Source organism: Lynx canadensis, chromosome C1, assembly GCF_007474595.2.
Source record: "Lynx canadensis isolate LIC74 chromosome C1, mLynCan4.pri.v2, whole genome shotgun sequence".
NCBI lineage: Eukaryota > Metazoa > Chordata > Mammalia > Carnivora > Felidae > Lynx > Lynx canadensis.
Window position 1 is genome coordinate 26,480,212 of NC_044310.1, and position 21,489 is coordinate 26,501,700.

At 44.8% G+C, this 21,489-nt stretch overlaps 3 protein-coding genes across 12 annotated transcripts in view; all 3 read right to left on the minus strand.

Annotated features, from left to right (window-relative positions):
• Positions 1–1,925: 1,925 nt before the first annotated feature.
• Positions 1,926–2,933, minus strand: LOC115519698 (platelet-activating factor receptor-like). Its single transcript, XM_030323624.1, has one exon. The coding sequence runs from the start codon at positions 2,931–2,933 to the stop codon at positions 1,926–1,928; it is 1,008 nt and encodes a 335-aa protein (XP_030179484.1).
• A 4,038-nt stretch (positions 2,934–6,971) lies between these two features.
• Positions 6,972–10,180, minus strand: TMEM35B (transmembrane protein 35B). Of its 5 annotated transcripts, XR_003971072.1 has the most exons (5): positions 10,012–10,170; positions 8,436–8,616; positions 8,279–8,333; positions 7,803–7,981; positions 7,438–7,526 (listed from the first exon to the last, which is right to left on the minus strand). XR_003971072.1 is itself a non-coding variant. In XM_030326746.1 (4 exons), the coding sequence occupies exons 1-4, from the start codon at positions 10,117–10,119 to the stop codon at positions 7,500–7,502; spliced, it is 369 nt and encodes a 122-aa protein (XP_030182606.1). In that variant the 5' UTR covers positions 10,120–10,180; the 3' UTR covers positions 7,438–7,499. The 5 variants fall into 5 exon arrangements, 3 of the variants coding, with proteins under 3 accessions (XP_030182605.1, XP_030182606.1, XP_030182607.1); XM_030326746.1 differs by lacking the exon at positions 8,436–8,616 and having other exon boundaries at positions 10,012–10,180; XM_030326747.1 differs by lacking the exon at positions 7,803–7,981 and having other exon boundaries at positions 7,440–7,526; positions 10,012–10,169.
• An 862-nt stretch (positions 10,181–11,042) lies between these two features.
• Positions 11,043–21,489, minus strand: part of ZMYM6 (zinc finger MYM-type containing 6) — a 42,828-nt gene continuing 32,381 nt past the window's right edge. For 5 of the 6 annotated variants that reach the window (XM_030324017.2, XM_030324016.1, XM_030324018.1 and 2 more), the window contains 2 exons: positions 15,445–15,589; positions 11,043–13,493 (listed from right to left, as the gene is read on the minus strand). In XM_030324017.2, the coding sequence (XP_030179877.1) occupies positions 11,662–13,493; positions 15,445–15,589 (1,977 nt within the window). In that variant the 3' untranslated portion in view covers positions 11,043–11,661. The remainder of the gene's footprint in view (positions 13,494–15,444; positions 15,590–21,489) is intronic. The other variant, XM_030324019.1, reaches the window with a different exon arrangement.

Below are 21,489 nucleotides of genomic sequence, written 5' to 3' on the forward strand. Positions count from 1 at the left end.
ATCTATCAAAAAGAATGAGGTAGATGTACAAGAAATAATTGTTATGAAAAGATATAAAGAGATGTACAAGATTATTAAATGAGAAAAGAAATTGCAGGAGAGCCTTGTAATCTTATCCTATTTGTGGGTTTTTAAAGACTATTAATTATACATATATTTGTACTGGAATAGAAAACATACAGAAAGATACACACAAGAAAAAGTGAACAGTGGCTACCACTACGGGACCTTTACTTTCTATTTCACATTTTTCTCTACTGCTTTGAATTTATTTTCAAACATGTATTACTTTTAAAATATAAAAGAGGGGTTCCCAGGTGGCTCAGTTGGTTAAGCACCCAATTCTTGATCTCGGCTCAGATCATGATCTCGCCGTTCGTGAGACTGGGCCCTGTGTCAGGCTCTGCGCTGACAGCATGGAGCCTGCTTGGGATTCTCTCTCTCCCTCTCTCTCTGCCCATCCCCCGCACGTGTGCTCGCTCTCTTTCTCAAAATAAATGAATATTGAAAACTAAAATAAAATTTAAAAGAAAAAAGAAGGAAAAAGGGACCAATGAAAGGTAACTTATCAAATGTCATCATTAGAAAGCAAATTCAGAAGTAAGACCTGAAGGTCAGTAAGACCTGGTGGCTGACTGGGGGACCCTTCCTGACCCAGCTGACTGGGCAACATGAACATACTGCTCTCACTCCTAAGTTCTAACTCCTTGAGACCCAAGCACTCTTGCCGTGGGGCCTCCTGCAACATGGCTGAAGAGAGGGAGTGGCTCTCTTCCCCAACTGAAGCCAATTTCTGAGTCATCAAGGCATATAAAGGGAAAGCACTGGTGGCCAGTGACATTGGCAGGGATTTGCACCCAGTGACAGAGTCCCAGCTCAGCTGAAGCAGAAGGCAGTAATTCTGGCAGATCCCCATCCCAGCTAATAGCAGGATAGATCTCCAGCTTGGTTACCACCAAGTCTTGGCACAGGAGTCTTGGCACAGTGGAGGTGATGGCAGAATTGCAGGTATCCAGCAACAGCAAAAGGAAGCAATCATCAAGACTGAGTCAAGAATAAACCTGGGTAATATGAGCTTGGAGAATCCCAGAAAAACTTGAGGAAAATCTACCTATCTGGAATGTCTGAGCATTTTAAGTTAAGAATACCCAGGGTTCATTCGTTCATCTTATATACTGAGGTCTTACTGTGTTCAAGACACAGTAGCAAGCACAGGGGATACAGCAATGAATAAGGTAAACACAGAATTTATTAAGTTGAATTGGATGAAAATACAATTGCCAATATTCAACCTTTTTGGATCTACAAAAATGGCACCTTCCTATGGATCAACGTAAATACATTCTGGCAAGAGAAAAGAAAAGATGAATTTCCTAATTAATTGCTTGATTACAATTGTGAAAATAGCTATAAAGGGACAATCAGATTTAACACAATTGTGTGAGTGTGTGTGTGTGTGTGTGCGTATGTGTGCGCGCACACGTTGCTGGTCAAGAAGGGCTTCTCTATAAAGAGTTAACTTTTAAAGAGGTGAGGATGAAGAGGAATTAACTTAGTGAAGGAGAGAGAGGGATATCATTCCTGGCCAAGCCAGGCGCAAAGGCCTCGAAGGGAAGGAAATTGGTCTGTTCCAGGGACTGAGATGGTGAGTGAACCCACGGAGAGGGGCGGAGGCGGTAGAGGATGAGATGGGGATAACAGGATGCTGAGACGGACACGGGAGCCAGATCACGGCATAATCCAAAACACTGCAACGTCTAGAGAACATTCAGGCAACAAAGCCTGTTCATTCCCCCTTGTAACCAGCGAGCCCCGCACTCTACAGCGAGGCGGCCAATGGGAATCGAGTCCTTCCGAGGGCTTCCTTCACCCGGTGCGCCACGCGCAGGGTGGCAGTGGTGACGCAGGCGGGGGAGGCCCGGGCCTCAGGAGGAGGAGGCCAGGGAGGCCGCGTGTGCACCGGACGCCCTCACCCCAAGGCGGCAGCCCAGCGTCCAGCAGTCCTGGCGGAAGCGGCGCACCGAGAAGCAGTAGATGAGCGGATCCAGGCAGCTGTTGAGGCTCAGCAGCGCCAGGCTGAGGGTGTGCAGGACGTCGAGCGTGGAGGCGGCGCGGCACCCGCCGCCGTCGCTGCCCGCGGCTCCCTCCCGCCCGGCCACCCAGGGAGCCAGCAGCAGGTGGTAGGGCGCCAGGCAGAGGGCGAAGACCAGCAGGAGCCCCAGCACCATGGTCCTGGCCGCGCGCCGGTGCGGGCCGGCGGGGGCCGGGCCGGGGCCCGAGGGGGCCGCGAGCGCCCGCGCCAGGCTCACGTAGGCCGCGAGCACCAGCAGGAAGGCGGCGGCGAAGAAGGCCACGGTGGCGTAGGCCAGGCCGGCGCGCGCCCAGCCGTGCTCCAGGCAGCGAGCGGCACCGCCCGGACCCGGGCGCAGCGCGTGCGGCGCGGCCAACGAGGGCGCGGCGCAGGCCAGGCCGGCCAGCCAGGCGGCGGCGCAGGCGGCGCGCGCGGGGCCCCGGCGGCGCAGCGCGAGGCGTCCGGCCGCCCTGGGCCGGGGCCCGCGCACCGAGCCGCAGCGGCACACGCTGATGAGCGCAGCGAAGGCCACGGCCGCGTAGGTGGCCACGTAGTAGGCCGCGCCGGCCGCGCGGCAGGCGGCCTCCGGGAAGGGCCAGTGGGCCGGGCCCAGGTAGTAGGTGAGCCACAGCGGCAGCGTGAGCGTGAAGAGCACGTCGGCCAGGGCCAGGTTGAGAAGGTAGAGCCGCAGGGCCTGGCCCAGGCGCCTGCCGCTGCGGACAAACACCGCCAGGGCGGCCACGTTGGCCGGCAGCCCCAGGCCCAGCGCCAGGGCGTAGGCAGTGGGCACCACGATGAAGCGAGCAGGGTCGTCCCAGGGGCTGCAGCCGCCGACACCCGGGTCCCCAACACTGCCGTTCATCTCGGACCTTGCACCAGGGAGAGGAAGAGAGGTCACTGTGGAGGCTAGCCACAGAAGGCCTCCGTAACACCTCCCCCCCTACCCCGTCTTCCTCTAACTCTGTCCCTGCTGGGAGGGGACACTAAGGAGCAGGGAAGTTCGTGTGGGAGAGGATGAGGACTGAGCTGAGCCAGCACCCCTGAGGATGGAGAACAGGGGGTGGACTCCAGAGTCCCTTGAAGTACAACGGGCTTGCTGACAAGCTGCAGGAAATGAGGAAGACACAGGAGTCTCAGATAGCTTGGAAATTTCCAACCTCGGTGACTGAGAGGGTGGAAGTGCCGCCCCTCACAGATGGAGTATGGTTCAGATATGTGGAGGCACCGGCACGTGCTTAAGCCCGAGCAAGGCTGAGCCAACAGGGAGTTCTGGAGAAACCAGAATATAGAGACCTTCCCATAAAAAGCACAGTCCTCCCTCCTCCACATACTATGGACGAACAGGCTTATGATGCAGTGACCCTGAGGACAGTCCCATGCATAGTGACCTTGGACTTGCCTTAATGAAGGTCCACTCCCTGCTTGCCTGTAGCCAGGGGGGCAGGGCTGAAAAATGGTTCAAAACTCTCAGGCTTTCCAGCCTGGTTCCTTCCCCTCACCTTTTGACCACAAAGAAGTCCTGGGTCTGCTTCAAAATTTTGGCCAGCAAAGCAAAACAGAGCACAGGCCCAGGAATCAGGCAGGTTCTAGATACACACATTTATTTGCCATGTGACCTTGGGCAAATTACTCCGCTTCACTGAGGCAATCTTTCTCTGCTGTAAAACGGAGATTAAGATACCTACCTCACAGTGTTGTTGGGAGAACTATGAGAAAACATAAGTAAAACTCTGAGCGCTGTGGCTGACACTGGGGAGACACGCCAGAACCATTAGCTCCTTTCCCTCCAGGCAGCACACAGATGAATGTGTATACCACCCACACAGGCACCCCAAGCAAACAAAACAACACAGAGACATCTGGGCGTATTCCTCTTCTCTCCCCAGGGGGGTAAGTGCAGAAGCCCATGTCCTGTTCCTATTTTTGGCACAGTCACCCCCCTAGGGTGTCCCAAAACTCAGTTCCTCCAATACCAAAATTTGTATTTCTGCCTCTGCACCCCTCAGGCTGCAATCCTTTCTGGGACCCTGAGTGGAATGTCTTCTCCCCTCCCTCTCCACTCTGTCCACTGTTGGCTCTAGCCCCCAACTGCCCCACCCGGAACCTCTCCCTGCCATCCCTCCAGGTCGTTCCTCTCTTACCTCTTGCTGTTAAAGCTGCTGCAGCAATCTCTAGGGCCTTAGGGGGCCTGGCTTTAAGGAGCTGAGACAGAGCAGAATCCACTCCCACCCCCACATCTCAGACCCTCCCATCAACCCACTAATCCCAGGACGCCACGTGAAGAATGGGCCAACAGCTGGAGGGGCTGGGGCCCACCTGTGGCAGCTATAAGCTGGGTTTGTGGGGTGCGGCCAGGGCCGCAAGGGAAGGGAGCATCTTTGAGGGCAAGGGGGCACAGAGAGGGAGATAGAAAAGCAAAAGTAAGGCCTTGCAGCTGAATGTCATGGTACTGACCTGACCAAGGTTCAGGGTGCGGTTTGAGGGGGGCACATATCCTGAAGCCTGGCTTCTCCTTGGGCCAAGGAGGCACTGCTGGAACTCAAGATACTCCTGCTGCTGTCAATCCCAACTGCTCCACACCAGCTGGCCAACCCACTCCTCTAGCACCCTGCCTTTCCCACAGCTGCTAGGTGGGCCCTACAGCCGAGCTGGGGGCCCTGTAGCTGCTAATCAGCTTACAGGCCAAGCCGTGGTAAACAGGAGCCCTCAGTCTAATGCCAGCTGTGAGAGGTTTTACTCAAAGTCCAGGCTGGAGACAGGCTGACTGTCGCATCCCGGAAGGAGTAGAGATGGTAAGAGGCCAGGATCCTAGGGGCTCCAGGTCCTATGTTTATGGCCTTCAAAATGTTCATGCAGAGGGGGAATTCTGGAAACAAGGCAGATTTAATCACATTGGGCAGATCATCTCCTCTACCCTGTTGAAGGGAGCAGGGGTGCTATGCATGCCCACTTTCAACTTTGACAGCCGGTGCAGTGCAAAGTGTGGGTTCTGGAGTTCATCAGGCCCTAATGAACCTCAGATCTGACACATGGGCACTTAAGCTTTCTGACCACATCTTCCCATCTATAGAACAAACTAATAGCAAATGCTATTTAATGATAGCATTTACTGAGCACTTATTATGTGCCAGGCACTACTGTAAGCACTTTCTCACTAAATCCTCACAGCAACTCTATGAAGTATTTACCATTATTACCCATATTTTGCAAAGAAGCTAGTAAGTGGTAGGTACCATTACCCACCTCTTCCCTTTCTTTGCTGACCAGGGTGGGTAAATCTTAACTAGTCTAAGTCCATCATAGGAACTCCTTTCTCCTTAAGAATGGGTGGTCTAGGTATAGAGATGGGACTAATTCTGGCCAACGGGATGTGAGGGGAAATCTGGAGGTCTTCCAAGAGAGCTTTCCTCTCCCTTTTCACCTTTGGATGTTATGTGCAAATGTGCCGTCTGGAGCTGCTGCAACTATTTTGCAATGCTGAGGGCAGGAGCCAATAAATTGAAAGCAGCAGAGCAGAAAGTTGAAAGAACATCAGTCTTTGAGGTCATTGCAAAGCAGCCAAATTACCCAACACAGAAACTGAAAGTATGTTATCGCTGGACCTCTGTCAAAGAAAAGGATTCCTGATTGTTTTGACATTCTATGTAGTGAATGTATACTACTGCATTAAAAAAAAATTTTTTTTAACATTTATTTATTATTGAGAGACAGAGACAAAGCATGAGCACGGGAGGGGCAAAGAAGGGGGAGACACAGATTCTGAGGCAGGCTCCAGGCTCTGAGCTGTTAGCACAGAGCCTGACATGGGGTTTGAACTCACAAACCACGAGATCATGACCTGGGCCAAAGTCGGACATTAACCGACTAAGCCACCCAGGTGCCCTAATATACTACTCCATTTTTTACGTCTATTTACATATACTACTTTTAGATGTACCAGTGTGTGTCATACACACATACACACACACACACAATATAGATTGCATCACTGTGCTTTCAGACACAAGAGGAAAAGACCTAAGGGTGCCAACTTGCTTGAGGTTCCCAGCTAGTCAGTGTCAGGGCAGAAATTACCATTGTGTAGTAAAGATGAAATGGACTAATGTACACAGACAACTTTCATTCCTATGGGCTCCCAAAAGCCATTGTCCCTACCCCCAAAGTAATCTGTCGGCTGGTGGCTATGGCACTTGCATAAATAAGCTCTTTTCCTCTCTTCCATTATGGGAGGCATATCACTTTCCAAAAGGCCCCCACTGAGGTGAAGACAGTTGGTGATGTGATAGTAGGGACTCTAACGTGGCCACTTTCCCTCAGTAATTGTCCATACACACACACACCCTTCTGATTCCCTGGGACCTCTGGGATTCATCCCCGGCTTCCAGCATTGCTTTACCATGCAGCATCCCTTGAGTTGGCTGTCCTCTGCTTCCATGTAGATATCCAAGGAGCACTGCACTAAGTACCTACCTCGCCAACAAAGGCTGCAGTTTCAGATCCTGCAAAACAATGATCCAATGCCCATCTTTGTTAGCTCCGCAGATCTAAAGTGCACAAAGTAAAAGAATGGGAGGGGATATCTCACGCGACTGGGAAGCACACAGGCAGAGGCAGGTACTTAGACTCTGCCATAGCCAAGGTGTAAATTTTAAGTATGTAATACCAATGCTTTAAATGTGCGGGTCTTTTGAAGCAGCACCCTCACTTCGAGGGAAAGACAGTAAGTATGCAAAGGTGATTTACTGTGAAGTTTACAATAGCAAAAAACTAGGGACAATCTAAATGTTCCTTAGTGGGGGCTAGGATAAATATATTACAGTACATCCTCACAACGGAATACTATACAGCCATTAACATCAATGAGGTAAAACGGACACGGAATGAATGGTGTTACAGTATGTTAGTTTTAAGAGACATTTAATAAAGTAATTTATAATTGCCTCATTTTCATTAAAAACATCTGTACAAAGGCATAGTAAGAGTTGACGTACAGTTATTAAAAAGGAGTGGATAGTGGTTATTTTTGGTGCATTAAATTTTGAGGTGATTTAAATTGCTTTTCTGTTTTCTATTTCCACATTACATGAGGAATGACAGTGTGTGCAACACGTGCTCCTCAAAAAAGAGCAGTGAATGTCTCAGAGAGAAAGCAGGGTCAGGTAGAGAAGATGTCTGCTTCGACACCGAACAGCCCTGGATGCACTGGTAAGAAGGTGGCAGACTCGGCGTTCCACCATGCTCCTGCTGTGATAGTGATGTGGCATGAAGAGAAAAAAGGACTCCCAGGACTCCTTGAATGCACTTGCAAGAGTCTTCTTCCTAGTGGGTCTGACCACCTTCTTAGTTTGGACTCAGAGCTGGCAGATATCCAGCAGCAGCAGGAGCCCCAGGCAGATGACTGCTGGGATGTAGGTGTTCGGTGACTCTTTCAGAGATGCCAGAGTGAAGATGGCTCCTGGAATGGAAAGTGAGGTCCCTGAGGCCCCCTGCCCCTCTCCAGCTGAAGCCTTCCCATTCAACACCTCCCAACCACACCCACACAGAGCCTGAGCTAGCTGCTCTCATCTCTCTGGCCTCCCAAACAGAACCAGGAATCAGAAGCCTCATAAACTAATGTAGCCCCTCTCCGAGGGTGAGAAAGAAACAGGAGCAATCTAGCCAAATGGCGCAGGGAGGCAGGTAGGTGGGCATCTGGGAACAACTTCTAATCCTTCTCCTTTCTTAATCCTACCGGAGGGAAGGTGGAGGTATGGGAAAGATCCGAAAATGAGGGAAGCCTCAGAGATGGAAAGCAAGTCCGGGGGGGAGGGGTGGCAGTGGTGGCAATGGTGACACAAGGCCAGGGGATCCAGAAGAGTCTGAAGTCGTCTGACCTTTGAAGCAGCAGCTGTCTTGGTACATCAGCAGGTCCTGTGGGCAGAGCTGCTACGAGGGGGTGCTCTACAACTGCCTGTCACAGGGAAATTCTCTGCTTTTCTGGGGGCCCTGGCTTCCTTGCTCTCTATTCCCACCTGCCAGACACATAACCCCACCGGCAGCTGCAACTCCATCCCCTCCTCTCTAGGGTAGGGCTTAGGAGAGAGCAGTAGGGACTCTGAGATTATATACATCCATACAATGGGAATACCCTGCAGCCAGCTGAACTGATGAGGTAGGAAGTATGTCTGACAAAGAATCACGTTCTAGTATATTAAGTTTTAAAAGCACCTGTCCTAGTCCAAAGGCCATGGAAAATAGAATACAGCAGGGAGGGCTCCTGGTTCTAGAAAAAAAGGAAAGGAGGCAACAGTAAAGGGAACAGCCAGATCTTCCATGATCCTCTGCCAGAGGCCCCGATTTCCCCAGCCCAGTTGCACCCCCTTACCCATCATGAGCAGGGTCAAAAGCAAGTTACTGATCTCTTGCAGCATCGGTGGGCCCAGGACCAGCAGCAGCCCAGCCAGCAGTTCCAGCCAGCCCACAGCCTCTTGATAGCCCATGGGATCTGGCTGATAGCCGAACACCTTCAACGGGAACACCTCAGCAAACTGCACAAACAGGGCTTTCTAGGGGCAGCAGGGAATGTCTGTCAGCCACACTCAACAAGGATCCACTGCCTGGGCACTCCACAGGGACATTCTGGGCCTGCGCCCTCAACCCCTCCCCACCCCCCCAACAAAGGAGCTACTATTCTAGGTCAGGTCCAGGGTTGAGGTCAGTCTGGAGAGGGGAGGGCCTCCCTGGGGAGGGGCGGGGGGAGCTGAGCTTTGGAATCAGGAAACAGGCTTTACCCTCCAAGAAGGGCTGGATGGTGTGGTGCAGAGATGGACTGATTTTCTCAACAGACTCTCACCAGATTACAACCCAGCCCCAAATTCCAGGACCAGGAAGCTAGGCTTGCCAACTTTAGGAATGTCACAGCTTCTCTTTCTTTCTGCCTGACCTGCTTTCCCCTGATGACACTACGCTGGGAATATTGGGAGGTGGGGGTGAGGATGGAAGGGTAGACGGTTGCTCATTCAACGGATTCCACTATGAATATGGTATGCTGGGCCTGGATCCCATTGCAGTCGACACAAGAGTAGTTAAGGAGGCTCAAAGAGACTCATTGTGCTGAGTTAGGCTCCGTGACAACTTCAGCCTCAGGCTGACTACCTTTTCCTGCATCGCACCCCACCCCCACTTTAGCTCTACCTCCCCTACTGTCAGCAGCAAGGAAGAAACTCTAAGCGGCTGGCTCTGGGGAGGTACTTCCGCAAACAATCCACCACCGTAAACCAGGGAGGAAGGGCAGAACCCAGGCCTGGGAGACGGAGGCTGGCAGGGGTCTCCAAGTCAGGCTTATTTGAAGGGCTGGGGAATTGGTGAGCGTAAGGGCACGAAAGCTTTCCCGAGTCTGGACCTAGCCGGAAGGTGGAAGAACTTGTAGACTTCCCTCTCAAGCTGCCCGGGAAGGGTTCTCTGGATTCTGAGTTAGGGGAGCGTCTAGATTGACTCCTGCTTCCTGACCTGCCGTGTAACCTTTAGCAGACACACTTCACCTTCAGGGCAAGTTTCCTAGCCCACCAAGCGGTAATTCATAAACCCATCCTCATGAACCTCCCAAGAACGCAAACAGGAGAAGGAGGAGAAAGGGGCAGGGAGGGTTCTGGGTCCCCCTTCCATTCCATCTTCTTCCGCCCGGGGTCCCGGCGCATTCCTCCTCCAGCCCTAGGTTTGCCCGGGGCCCCCAGTGCTCAGCTGGAAGATGTGCCCCTTCCGTCTAGGCAAGAGCCAGAGGACTCGGAGGAGCACCCCGGGAGAGCGCCTACGTCTCAGTCTAGCACTGTCTCGCCGGAAGGCAGGCGGGTCCGCAGGGCACCGGCGCGGGCAGGCGGGCCGGTCGCCGCGGGGGGGGGGGGGGGTAACGGCCGCGTCCGCAGTACCCGCCGCCGCGTGGCCGCCCACATCCCGCTGCTCACCATCTGCTCGGACGCTGGAGCCGAGATCTGCCCCGAGAGCTTGGCCGCCCCCGTGAGCGCGAAGAAGCCACCCAGCAGGACGCGCAGAGCGGCGAGCCCGAGCGCCATGGCCGCGCAAGTCCTCCGGGAGGGAAGGAAAGGGAAAGGAAAGGAAGGGGAGGAGAGGAGAGGCCCCGCCGAAACCCTCCCCCTGCCGCCCGCTCGGTTCCTCCCTCCCCAGGGCCACCAGAAGACCGGCGCCAGAACCTCCCGCTCCCCGCCCCCCACCCCGAGGCTGTTGCCACCCTCTTTTCTGGCCCCCACCTGTTGCGAGGGGAGACGGCCTTCGGGAGGGGCATCCCCATCTCTCAGATGGGGGCACTGAAGCCCAGTGGCTCAACTGACCGCACGAGCCCCTTTGAATTCAAGGGGCGTCTCTTGTCTCCCAACCAGTATGACTGAGTAGAGTCAGACTCCAGGAGTAACCATCTACACGTGCCTCGCAGAAGACCGGGGTTTCCTTCCAGCCTGAGCCACCCTAGCTTTGGGATCTGAGCTGCCACCTAACCTCCTCGGGCCTCACTATTTGCATCTGTAAAAGCGATTAAGCCTGTTCTCCTTAGGAACAGGCCTAGCACAATGTCTGGCACCTGTAAGAGCTCAAACATTATTTGTAAATTAGTAAATTATGAAATTTTTAATAAGTCGGTAGCAAGTAATTATAAATTGTTTTCTTTGTGTAAAATATATTTTTCCTCCAATTCCTCTCAGTTGAAATTAAAATATGAAGTGTTTGAAAATTCAGACACTTGCAGCATAGGTAAGAGAGACTTCCACTAACAAAACCCTACAGGCCACTCGTGGTCCATCTGCTATAACCTGGAAATCAGTCTAGACCTTGATGGACAAACTGTGGGCCAAATTTAGTCAGCGGTTTTTTTCCACTGGTTCCCCCTTCTTCCTCCCCAGCTAACAATGTTTTACATTTTTTAATGATAAAAAAAATTTTAAGGCAGCTTTCATGACACATGAAAATTATATGAAATTCTTAGTTCAATGTTCATAAAGTTTTATTGAAACACAGCCACACTCATTTGTCTGTGTATTGCCTACAGCTGCTTTTGTGCTGCAAACCCAAAATTGACTAGTTGCCACCACATGGCCTGCAAAACCTAAAGTATTCACTATCTGGCCTTTTATGGGAAAAGTTTGCCAAGCCCTGGTCTAGAGCGCCACAGAAACCCCTACTCTCCTGCAGCTTCTATTTCTGATCAGCCAAGCTGCTTAGATCTTTGTTTTCTAGTACCCACAACCTGCTGGGGTGGGTGGCTGCCTGGCTGAAGACTGCAATGTCCCATGTGCTTCTAAAGGCCAAGCAGATTAACATCCAGGTGTGCTGATACATTACAAACAGGCTTTTTGTGACCATTTTTGTCCCTAATCCAGATGATCCAATCAATCAATCAAATAGCTAAATTCTCTGCCTTGGACTATTAAAATTATAATATATAACTAGGTATAAATGCACAATTATTCCTCAACAAAAAGAAAAATTATTAAAACATATAATCACTGAAAACACATATCCACATTAGGAAATTATATTTTAGGATATTTATACAAAATTTAACACAAAATTATAGACTTTGATCATTAGCAATACCCATCTTACTATTCTTTCTCCTTTACTAATTTTTCTATCCTTGGAATTAAAGATGTGACTGCAAGTCTTAGAGCAGGACCAGAAACCAACAGATTTCTTTGTCTTGACTCAGTCAAAGCGGAAAATGTAGCATCACATAAATAAACAGTTGAAAAGGGCAATAAAAACTTCATTGCCTTTTCATGGAGTTCTGGGTAATTTGTCTTTGCATTTATCCAAAACTGAGTCACAGACATTGATTTAAATACTGACTGTAATTCCAAATCTGAAGATAGCTGTACTAGTTTTTCTTCTTCGAAGTCCATGAGATTACTATCTTTGGGATTCATAAAAGGATTAATTATCCACAAATTTCCTGAACGCAAGTCTTCTTCTGGTGGGTAACAGTCATTGAACATTTGACAAAGTCCTTCCAGGTGCTCAAAAATAATGCTTGCAATGCTTCTCATATTTAAGTCTGATGAGTTTACGAATTCGGAAAATGAAGGGAACATGTCATAATCATTCTCTTGTGTGCGCTTCAACCACATTTTTAACTTTTCCTTAAGTATATCCATTTTATTATACAAATTGAAGAGAGTAGTCATAGTTCCTCGGAGACTTAAGTTGAGTTCATTTATAAGTGAAAAAATATCTGATAAATAGGCCAGCTTTGCAACCCATTCTTCATCAAGAAAATACTTGGCCAAATCTGAATGCTTCTGGTTTAAAAAAATTTCAATTTCATGTCGTAGTTCAAATAATCTTGTTAAAATTCTCCCTCTCGAAATCCAACGTACTTCAGCATGAAGGGGTAGATTCACATGCTCAGGCCCCATTTCTTCACACAAAATCGTTAACATTCGTGAATTTGATGCATTGCTCTTTATAAAACTTAAAATTTGTGCTGACTGCAAAAGAATTTTATGTAAGCATGGAGACAACTTTTCTGCTGCTAAATGCTCACGGTGAATAAAACAGTGTGTAAATGCCACTGTATTCGTGGCGATTTCTTGAATCTTTTCCCTTAAACCAGAACACCTGCCAGTCATGCTTGCAGCCCCATCTGTACAGAGACCAACACAGTGTTTCCAATTCAGAGACTTACTATCAATATATTTATTTATTAGTTCAAATATTTCAAAACCAGTTATTTGAGAAGGCATTTCAATGCAACACAGTAATTCTTCTTTTATATCACTGCAATCATAATCAATGAAACGAATATAGCACAAAAGAAGGGTGATATTTGAGATTTCTGATGATTCATCTACCTGAAGGGCAAACCACTTTGACTTTCTGACTTTTTGAATCAGCTGATCTTCAATGTCTGCAGACAACTCATCAATCCTGTGTCCAATCGTGTTATTAGAAAGAGGAATGGTTTTCATTTTGTCTCCAGCACTTGAACCCAAAACTTCTGAACACATTTCCACTAAATATGGTTTAATTAATTCTTCGGCAATGGAGAATGGCTTCTTGCTGGCAGCAATTTGGAAAGCAATTAAATAAGAAGCTTTCACAAGTGACTTTTCAACTAGTAAACACTTTTTTAAAGAACTATTCTGACATTCCATTTCAAGAGATTTTTGTTCAAAAAAATCTACTGGTTTGTTTTCTAATTCTGAATGTTTTGTCTTCAGATGATGAGAAAGATTTGCTGGCTTCATGTTTTCAGTGGATAAGATTTCTCCACAAATGACACATTGTGGCCTTGGTGAACTTTCTTTTGATCCTGGACAGATAATAAAACCAACTTTTAAATATTCCGCATCATAAGTCTGGAAAAAACCTATTCTTTTTTTCTTTGCAGGTGGAGAATCAAGTTCCGCATCATTTTTCTCATTAGGCATAGGTAAATCTGAATGAAATATTTGAATCACTGTTATTTTTCAAGAAGAAATAAGCAATAGTCTTTATGTTTTCCCCCACACATTTAAAATATCTTTTTTTAGTACTTATATTTGTCAAAAGAATACACTAACGTTGAAACAGAAACCACAGAACTTTCATGGTGCCATTAAAAACAGAATTTCTCCTTGCCCAAAACTTGGCCACTGACTAGAGCAAAACTATAGGATGCGGGACGTGAACTAGCAATGCTATATATATATATATTCAACAGATTGCTGGAATTAGGGCTGAAGTCCACAGGATGCATCTAGTTAAGAATAAATTAATTTACTTTTTTAAATTTCAGAAAAAAGAAAACAAATGTTTAAAAAGTTAACATTTGGGGGCGCCTGGGTGGCGCAGTCGGTTAAGCGTCCGACTTCAGCCAGGTCACAATCTCGCGGTCCGTGAGTTCGAGCCCCGCGTCGGGCTCTGGGCTGATGGCTCGGAGCCTGGAGCCTGTTTCCGATTCTGTGTCTCCCTCTCTCTCTGCCCCTCCCCCGTTCATGCTCTGTCTCTCTCTGTCCCAAAAAAAATAAATAAACGTTGAAAAAAAAAATTAAAAAAAAAATAAAAAAATAAAAAGTTAACATTTGGTGAATCTAGCTGTAGAATATATTAATGTTCATTGTGCCATATTTTCAATCATTCTGAACTTTGAAATTTCTCCAAATTAAAGTTGAAGAAAAAAAAAGGTTAATTAGTAGTTTTAATACCCAATGTATGAGGGTAAAGAGAAATGGGTGTTCTCAAACACTGATGTAATTTTTCAGTTTTGCAACACATATCAAAAAGCCTTAAAAATCTATGATAGCTTTTGAATCTGAAATTCTACTACTTAGGATTTATCCTAAAGACCTAATTAGACAAGTGAACAAAGATTCATTTACACAACTTAACTCAATACTGTTTACAATATTAAGCAACTAAAAGCGATCCAAGTGTCAATCTTAGGGGGATGGATAGGTACATACATTGGAATCTATGCATCCATTGAGAATCTCAATGTATATTTAAATTTATATTGACATGGAATATTTCTGATGAGCAATGTCAAAGGAAAAAGTTCACAACAGTACATCTTAAACAATCCAGTATTTAATCTAGAAATTTTTAAAAAATGTATAAGCACACACATACCCACACATATAGATGTCCACAGATCTTTTACTACCTTCCACATGTGAATGTATATAGAATATAAATTCATGTACACAGAGTATATCATTTTAACAGGAATATACAACAATCAAATTTACTTTGGAAGGAAAACAGGATTCTCCTTGACTCCTACTAAAAGAAATGCACCCTACATAAAAACTCAAGATTACTTGTTGACAGATTATACTTTTAAATAAACTACATATATTCTGTGTAGTAAAATTATCATTAAAAACAAAAATCAAAAAATGCTTTGGGCAGAGTAGGCTATGTAAGTAATTGAAAACATGAGGGTAGTGGCAGTTAACATGGATTGGGGCAGCAATAGTTTACAGCCTTTCCAAATATGAATTCAAGTCATTTTCCTGATCACCAATGCCTCAGACACACAGTTATATTTTTAGTAAATGACAAATTAATTCACATTGTTTTTAAAAAGAAGAACTACAGTTAAATCATTAACGCTTTTAAAGAAATTTGTATCTTAATAGTTATAATAGTTTGTACATTTGAAAAACAGCAGTGCACAGAGATGTCTGTCCACATAATGCTGTGTGTGCAGATGGATTCAATTTAGTAGTTCTTGGTGTTAATGACAATAATTATAAAAGGAATAAATCAGATGTTCAAAGGATGTGATGCAAGGATGAATGTTTTCCCGTTTAAGAAATGGTATATGATTTTCTTTGCCTTTCTTAAAAAAAACAAAAACAAAACAGAGTTAACTTTCCACATAAGCAGAGCACAAGGATACATACCTGTCTGACATTCCTTGTGTTGTGTATGTGGTTTGCAAGAGGTGGCCTTGGTCTGTGTGACAGGCTTGCACAATACTGCTTTGTTCTTTAAAAGCTTGGAAGACTGGGAAGATAGAAGTTTTGTGGCATCTATCTGTGTGCTTCCCTAGTTAAAAGCAAATTCAGAAACCAAAAACATGTTTTTTAGTACCTTAACACTGACCAGAATCACTATCAATTGAAAGTTGGCACATAGTAAAAGAAACAGAATTCCTGTGAAAGAGTAGTTGCAATAAAGAAGCTACTTTGGAAAATATACACTAATTCCTAAATCTTCTAATTAGTGTCAGTTCCATTCATTAATTTTTTAAAAATACTCTGCCTATAGTAAGGACAATCAACACAATAAAAACAATCTTTACTGATTAAGACAATTGGCTATTCAGAAAAATTAGATCCAACTCAGACTTTATGCAAAATATATTCCATATTGATTTAAGACCTCAACATGAAAAAAATGAAACTTTAAAATCACTGGAGAGGGAGTGGCTAGCTGGCTCAGTCAGCAGAGACTCTTGATCTCGGGGTTGTGAGTTCAAGCCCCACGTTGGGACGAGAGATAACTTAAAAATAAAATATTTAAAAAATAAATAAAACAAAACAAAAAAATAAAATAAATTAAATCACTGGAGAACTTTCAAATGACCAGAACAAAGAGGAGGTATTCTTAAAAGAAACACAAGAATTATAAACAAAATAGAAACGACTAATACATTTGACTATCTTGAATTTTTTTTTTTTGTTTTTAAATAAAGGTCTTTATAAAACAAAGCTGAAGAGTAAGCAACAGAGTTAGAGAATATATTTAAGGGGCACCTGGGTGGCTCAGTCTGTTAAGCATCCGACTTCAGCTCGGGTCATGATCTCAGTTTGTGGGTTTGAGCCCCACATCAGGCTCTGTGCTGACAGCTCAGAGCCTGGAGCCTCCTTCCGATTCTGTGTCTCCCTCTCTCTCTCTGCCCTCCCCTGCTCTCACTCTCTCTCTCTCAAAAATAAGAATAAAACATCCTAAAGGGAGAAAGAGAGAGAGAAAATGTATTTAAAAGATGTTTGCTGGAGTGCCTGGGTGGCTCAGTTGGTTAAGTGGTTAAGTGTCCGACTTCAGCTCAGGTCATGATCTCGCAGTTCATGAGTTCAAGCCCCACATCAGGCTCTACACTGGTAGCTCCGAGCCTGGAGCCTGCTTCAGATTCTGTGTCTCCCTCTCTCTCTCTGCCCCTTCCCTGCTTGCTCTCTCTCTCTCCCTCTCAAAAAGTAAATAAAAATTAAAAAAAATTTTTTTCATAAATAAAACATGTTTTTCACTCAACAAGTATTTACAGAATGTTTACTGTAACTCAGGCACTGTTCTAAGCCCTGGGGATACAGCAAAAAAAAGGAGAAAGAAAGTCTTGCCTTTATGGGCTTTACATCCCACAGGGAGACACAGAAGATAAACAAGTAAAGCAAATATATATTGTATAATTCCAGGTAGTGACGAGTGCTATGAAAGAAAGCAGGGTAAGGGAATGGAGGGTGATGGTGTGGAGAAAGGGTATTTTTAGAGTAAATATTTGAGCAGAGATCTTCTGAATACTTAAAAGAACAAACCACGCAAACGCCTGAAGTCAGAGGACTCCAGGCAGTGGGATTACAGATGCAAAAGCCCTGAAATGGGAGAGTCTAGCATGCTTTAGGAACATTAACAAGAACAAGGCTGAAATAAAGTAAGCAGGGGCTAGAATGAAATGTTTGAAGAGGCTGGCAGAAGCCAAATTGTATAGGATCTTGAAGGTCTTAGTTTCAAAAACAGTAAGAAATTAGGATTGTATTTTAAATATGATGGAATGCACTGCAAATTATATTTAAACTTACTTTTTAAATAAGCAATGGATGTAATAATTTTGAATTATGTAATAATACAAAAGGTATAAAAGTATTTACATGAAAAGTAAGTTTTCCACCCATCTACCCCCTGTCCAGACTCAACCTTGAATACAAGGTTCCCAGTTTTGTTTTTGAAGTTTATTAATTTGAGAGACAGAAAGCACATGTGTGAGCAGGAGAGGCACGGAGAGAGGCAGAGAGAGAGAGAATCCCAAGCAGGCTCCACACTGTCAGTGTGAAGCTTGATGCAGGGCTCAAACCCACACACCGTGAGATCATGACCTGAGCCAAGATCAAGAGTCGGACACTTAACTGAGCTACTCAGGTGCCCTCCTAGTTTCTTACACATCCTTCTAAAGGTGGTCTATGTAATTAAATAAGTTGCTTCTGACTACAAATTGGTGGCATATTATTAGCAAGGCTCTAGCACCTTGTACTGTACCTATTAGCAAGCTATCTTAGAGGTATATTTACATAACTTTGTATAAAGCCACCCTAATAACAGCTTTATACATTGAATGTATCATAGGTAATCTGAAGAGTCTCTGCTACTGAAAACTGAATGTTAAAAACATTTGCTATTACAAACTAGGCTTTTTTTTATTACATTTATTTATTTTTGAGAGACAGAGTGAGACAGAGCACAAGCAGAGGGACAGAGAGAGAAGGAAACACAGAATCTGAAGCAGGCTCCAGGCTCTGAGCAAGTGTTCAGCACAGAGCTTGATGTGGGGCTCAAACCCATGAACCATGAGATCATGACCTGAGCTGAAGTTGGACACTTAACTGACTGAGCCACCCAGGTGCCCCAAACAATGCTTTAATAAATACCCCTACATATAAATTAATTCTACACGTGCTAGTATATTTATAGAATAAGGTATTCTAAATTGTGGTTTGGTGGGTCAGAAGACTTTAATTATGTTGGTACAGTCACACTGCTTTCCATAGAAGCACACTATATCACATTATATGACCTTCAGCAATGTACGTGAGCTCGTTTCCCAACACTCCAGTTAATATGGTATTTATGAAACTTTTTGTTATTTCTCAATAAATGAAAAATTATCTAACAGTAGTGTGGTTAGGTATTTTGCATGTTTAAGCATTATTAGTGTTTCCTCTTCTGTGAACTATCTACTCCTATCCTGTGCCCTGTTTTCCTTTAGCTTTAAAAAAAAAATTCTATAAAGTTAAAAAAGAAGGGGGTGGGGGGTACACCTGGGTGGCTCAGTTGGTTAAGCACCTGACGGCACAGGTCATGATCTCACAGTTCAGGAGTTCGAGCCCCACATCAGGCTCTCTGCTGTCAGCACAGGAGCCTGCTTCAGAGTCTCTGTCTCCCTCTCTGCCTCTCCCCTGCTCACACTCTTTCTCTAAAAAATAAATAAACATTTAAAAAATGTTTTAAAAACTTCTATGCATAATTTTTTGAATGAGTAATGTAACATGTGACATAAAATTCAAAGACTTTAATATCAAACATGAAAATATACTAATTTCCCTCTTAAATTCTGCCTTAGTCATTCAGTTCTCCTTAGAGGCAACCACTATTATCTATTCATTGGCTGCCTTCCAGGGCTTTCTATACATATGTATAGGTATGTGGTGGTGGTGGTGGTGTGTGTGTGTATGTGTGCTTACACTTGATCTTAGCCAAAAGGCCGAGAAGCGATGTGTGTATGTGTGTTTAAAACACAAATGGCAGTTTGCTATACCATTTGGCCTTTCTCATTTATTGTATATGAGACTGCTCTATGTCTGTACATATATAGTTACCACATTCTTTTTAAGTGCACAGTATTCTACTATAATGGATATAGCGTACTTATTTTAACTATAGTCCCCAAAGAGCTGCTGTATATGCTTGGGCAGGGAATTCCACTCACCAGACCACATGACTAAGTATGAGCTAGGAGAGGGGTATATTTCAGGTTCTACCCATGTAGGCCTTTTTTTTTTTTTCTAGTTCACACAGTAACTGAGAATGAACTCACAATGGCCCTGACTATTGATCAAACAATGTGGCTGTTTTCAAGCCTTTGCTACTACAAACAATGCTGAAATCATCCCCGTACATACTTCAATTTATAAATGTGCAAAATATATCTGAAGGATAAATTCCTAAAAATGGAGTTCCTTGGTAATATGGTATTTACATTTTAAATTTTAACAAGTTTTACTAAATTGCTCTCTGTAGCAGTTTTACCAACTGCAATTGACAACATGTAAAAATGCCTTAACAGTGTTATCCATTATTTTTATTGTTGCCAATCTGATAAAGTTGGAATTTCTCTAATTTTAAAGTTGAATATCTTTGCATATGTTTAAGAATAATTTTTATTTCCGGGGCACCTGGGTGGCTCAGTCGGTTAAGCATCTGACTTCGGCTCAGGTCATATCTCATGGTTCGTGAGTTCAAGTTCCACGTCAGGCTCTGTGCTGACAGCTCAGAGCCTGGAGCCTGCTTCAGATTCTGCCTCCCTCTCTCTGTCCCTCCCCCATTTGCCCTCTGTCTCTTTCTCTCTCTCAAATATAAATAAACATTAAAAAAATTTTTTTAAGAATAATTTTTATTTACTAGTCTGATGGATCAGATTTTGTTGCCCATTTTTCTACTGGGTGCTGGGTCTTTTTATTGATTTATAGAAGCTCTTTACATATGGAAAAACTGGCTTTTTATGACATGAATTGCAACCTTTTAATTTTTTTCATGTCTTCTGACTTTGAAATGTAGCTGAATTTCCATAACAACTCTTTATGGCTTCTGAGTTTTGTGACATATTTAGAAAGACTTTCTCCACTTGTTTATTAAAATTCTTTCCTGGGGGCGCCTGGGTGGCGCAGTCGGTTAAGCATCCGACTTCAGCCAGGTCACGATCTCGCAGTCCGTGAGTTCGAGCCCCGCGTCAGGCTCTGGGCTGATGGCTCAGAGCCTGGAGCCTGTTTCCGATTCTGTGTCTCCCTCTCTCTCTGCCCCTCCCCCGTTCATGCTCTGTCTCTCTCTGTCCCAAAAATAAATAAACGTTGAAAAAAAAATTAAAAAAAAAAAAATTCTTTCCTGTATTCTTCCCTACTACTTTATTATTTTTTTACATTTAAATCTTTTCTCCATGTGGACTTCATTTTGGTGGAACTTGTAAGGTAGAAATCCAATTTATTTTTTTCCATATGTATGCTCAGTTGTCACAATGCTGTTTATTGAATAAGTTTCTCCTACTGATCTGAAGTGCTATCTTTATTATTTCTAAATCTACATACATATTTAGATCTATTTCCAGACTTCTATTGAGTTCATGGCTTCAGTATCAATTGTTTTATCTTTCTAGCTTCATAAAATTTACAGTTCTACTATAATTTTGGAAACTAGATCTTCCTCTTCCCCCTTCTTTATTCTTCTTTTACAGAATTTCATTGAAGATTTTTAAGCAGTGGAGTGACACAATCTGATTTAAAATCATTCTGCTAACAATGTGGAAAAAAAAAATGCAAAGGGCAAGAATGCAAGCAGGAAGACAGGTAGGAGGTCACTGCAATGAATCAGAGAAAAGACGATGGTGCCTCAGACAAAGAAGGTAGCAGCAGGAATGGTAAGAAGTAAGGAACACTAGAGAGGAAGTCTGGGGTGGAATAAAAGGGTTCTGATTTAGACATATTATTTGAGATGGCCATTAATCATCTAAGTGTATATGTCAAGTAGGCAACTGGATACATGAATCTGGAGCTCAGAGGTCATGGCAAGAGAAATAAATCTGGGAATAAGCCACCATCTAGGGGGTGTTTAAAAACCACAGGACTGTACTGAGTCCCCAGGAAGATTGAGAAAAAAGACAAGTATGTTGACCTAGAAGTTGAAGAAGGTATTTGAAGAAGAAAGGGAGAGCAACTGTATCAAATGTTACTGAAAGGATAGGTTAAATGAGAACTGGAAATTGACCACTGGACTTGCAAAACTAAAGGTTCATGGTGACCTTGACAAGAGCAATTTCTTCCCCCCCCCCGTGTTTATTTTTGAGAGAGAGACAGAGCACAGTAGGGAAGGAGCAGAAAGAGAGGGGAGACACAGAATCTGAAGAAGGCTCCAGCTCTGAGCTGTCAGCACAGAGCCCAATGCAGGTCTCCAACGCATGAACCGCAATA

Excerpts from the sequence above, each read along its gene's own strand:
- LOC115519698 (XM_030323624.1), bottom strand. The coding sequence starts at position 2,933 with ATGAACGGCAGTGTTGGGGACCCGGGTGTCGGCGGCTGCAGCCCCTGG.
- TMEM35B (XM_030326745.1), bottom strand. The coding sequence starts at position 10,119 with ATGGCGCTCGGGCTCGCCGCTCTGCGCGTCCTGCTGGGTGGCTTCTTC. Across the intron at positions 8,617-10,011 it reads CTCCAGCGTCCGAGCAGATG|AAAGCCCTGTTTGTGCAGTT; the intron begins GTGAGCAGCGGG and ends TGCTGCCCCTAG. Across the intron at positions 7,527-8,435 it reads TTTGACCCTGCTCATGATGG|GAGCCATCTTCACTCTGGCA; the intron begins GTAAGGGGGTGC and ends TTTCCATTCCAG.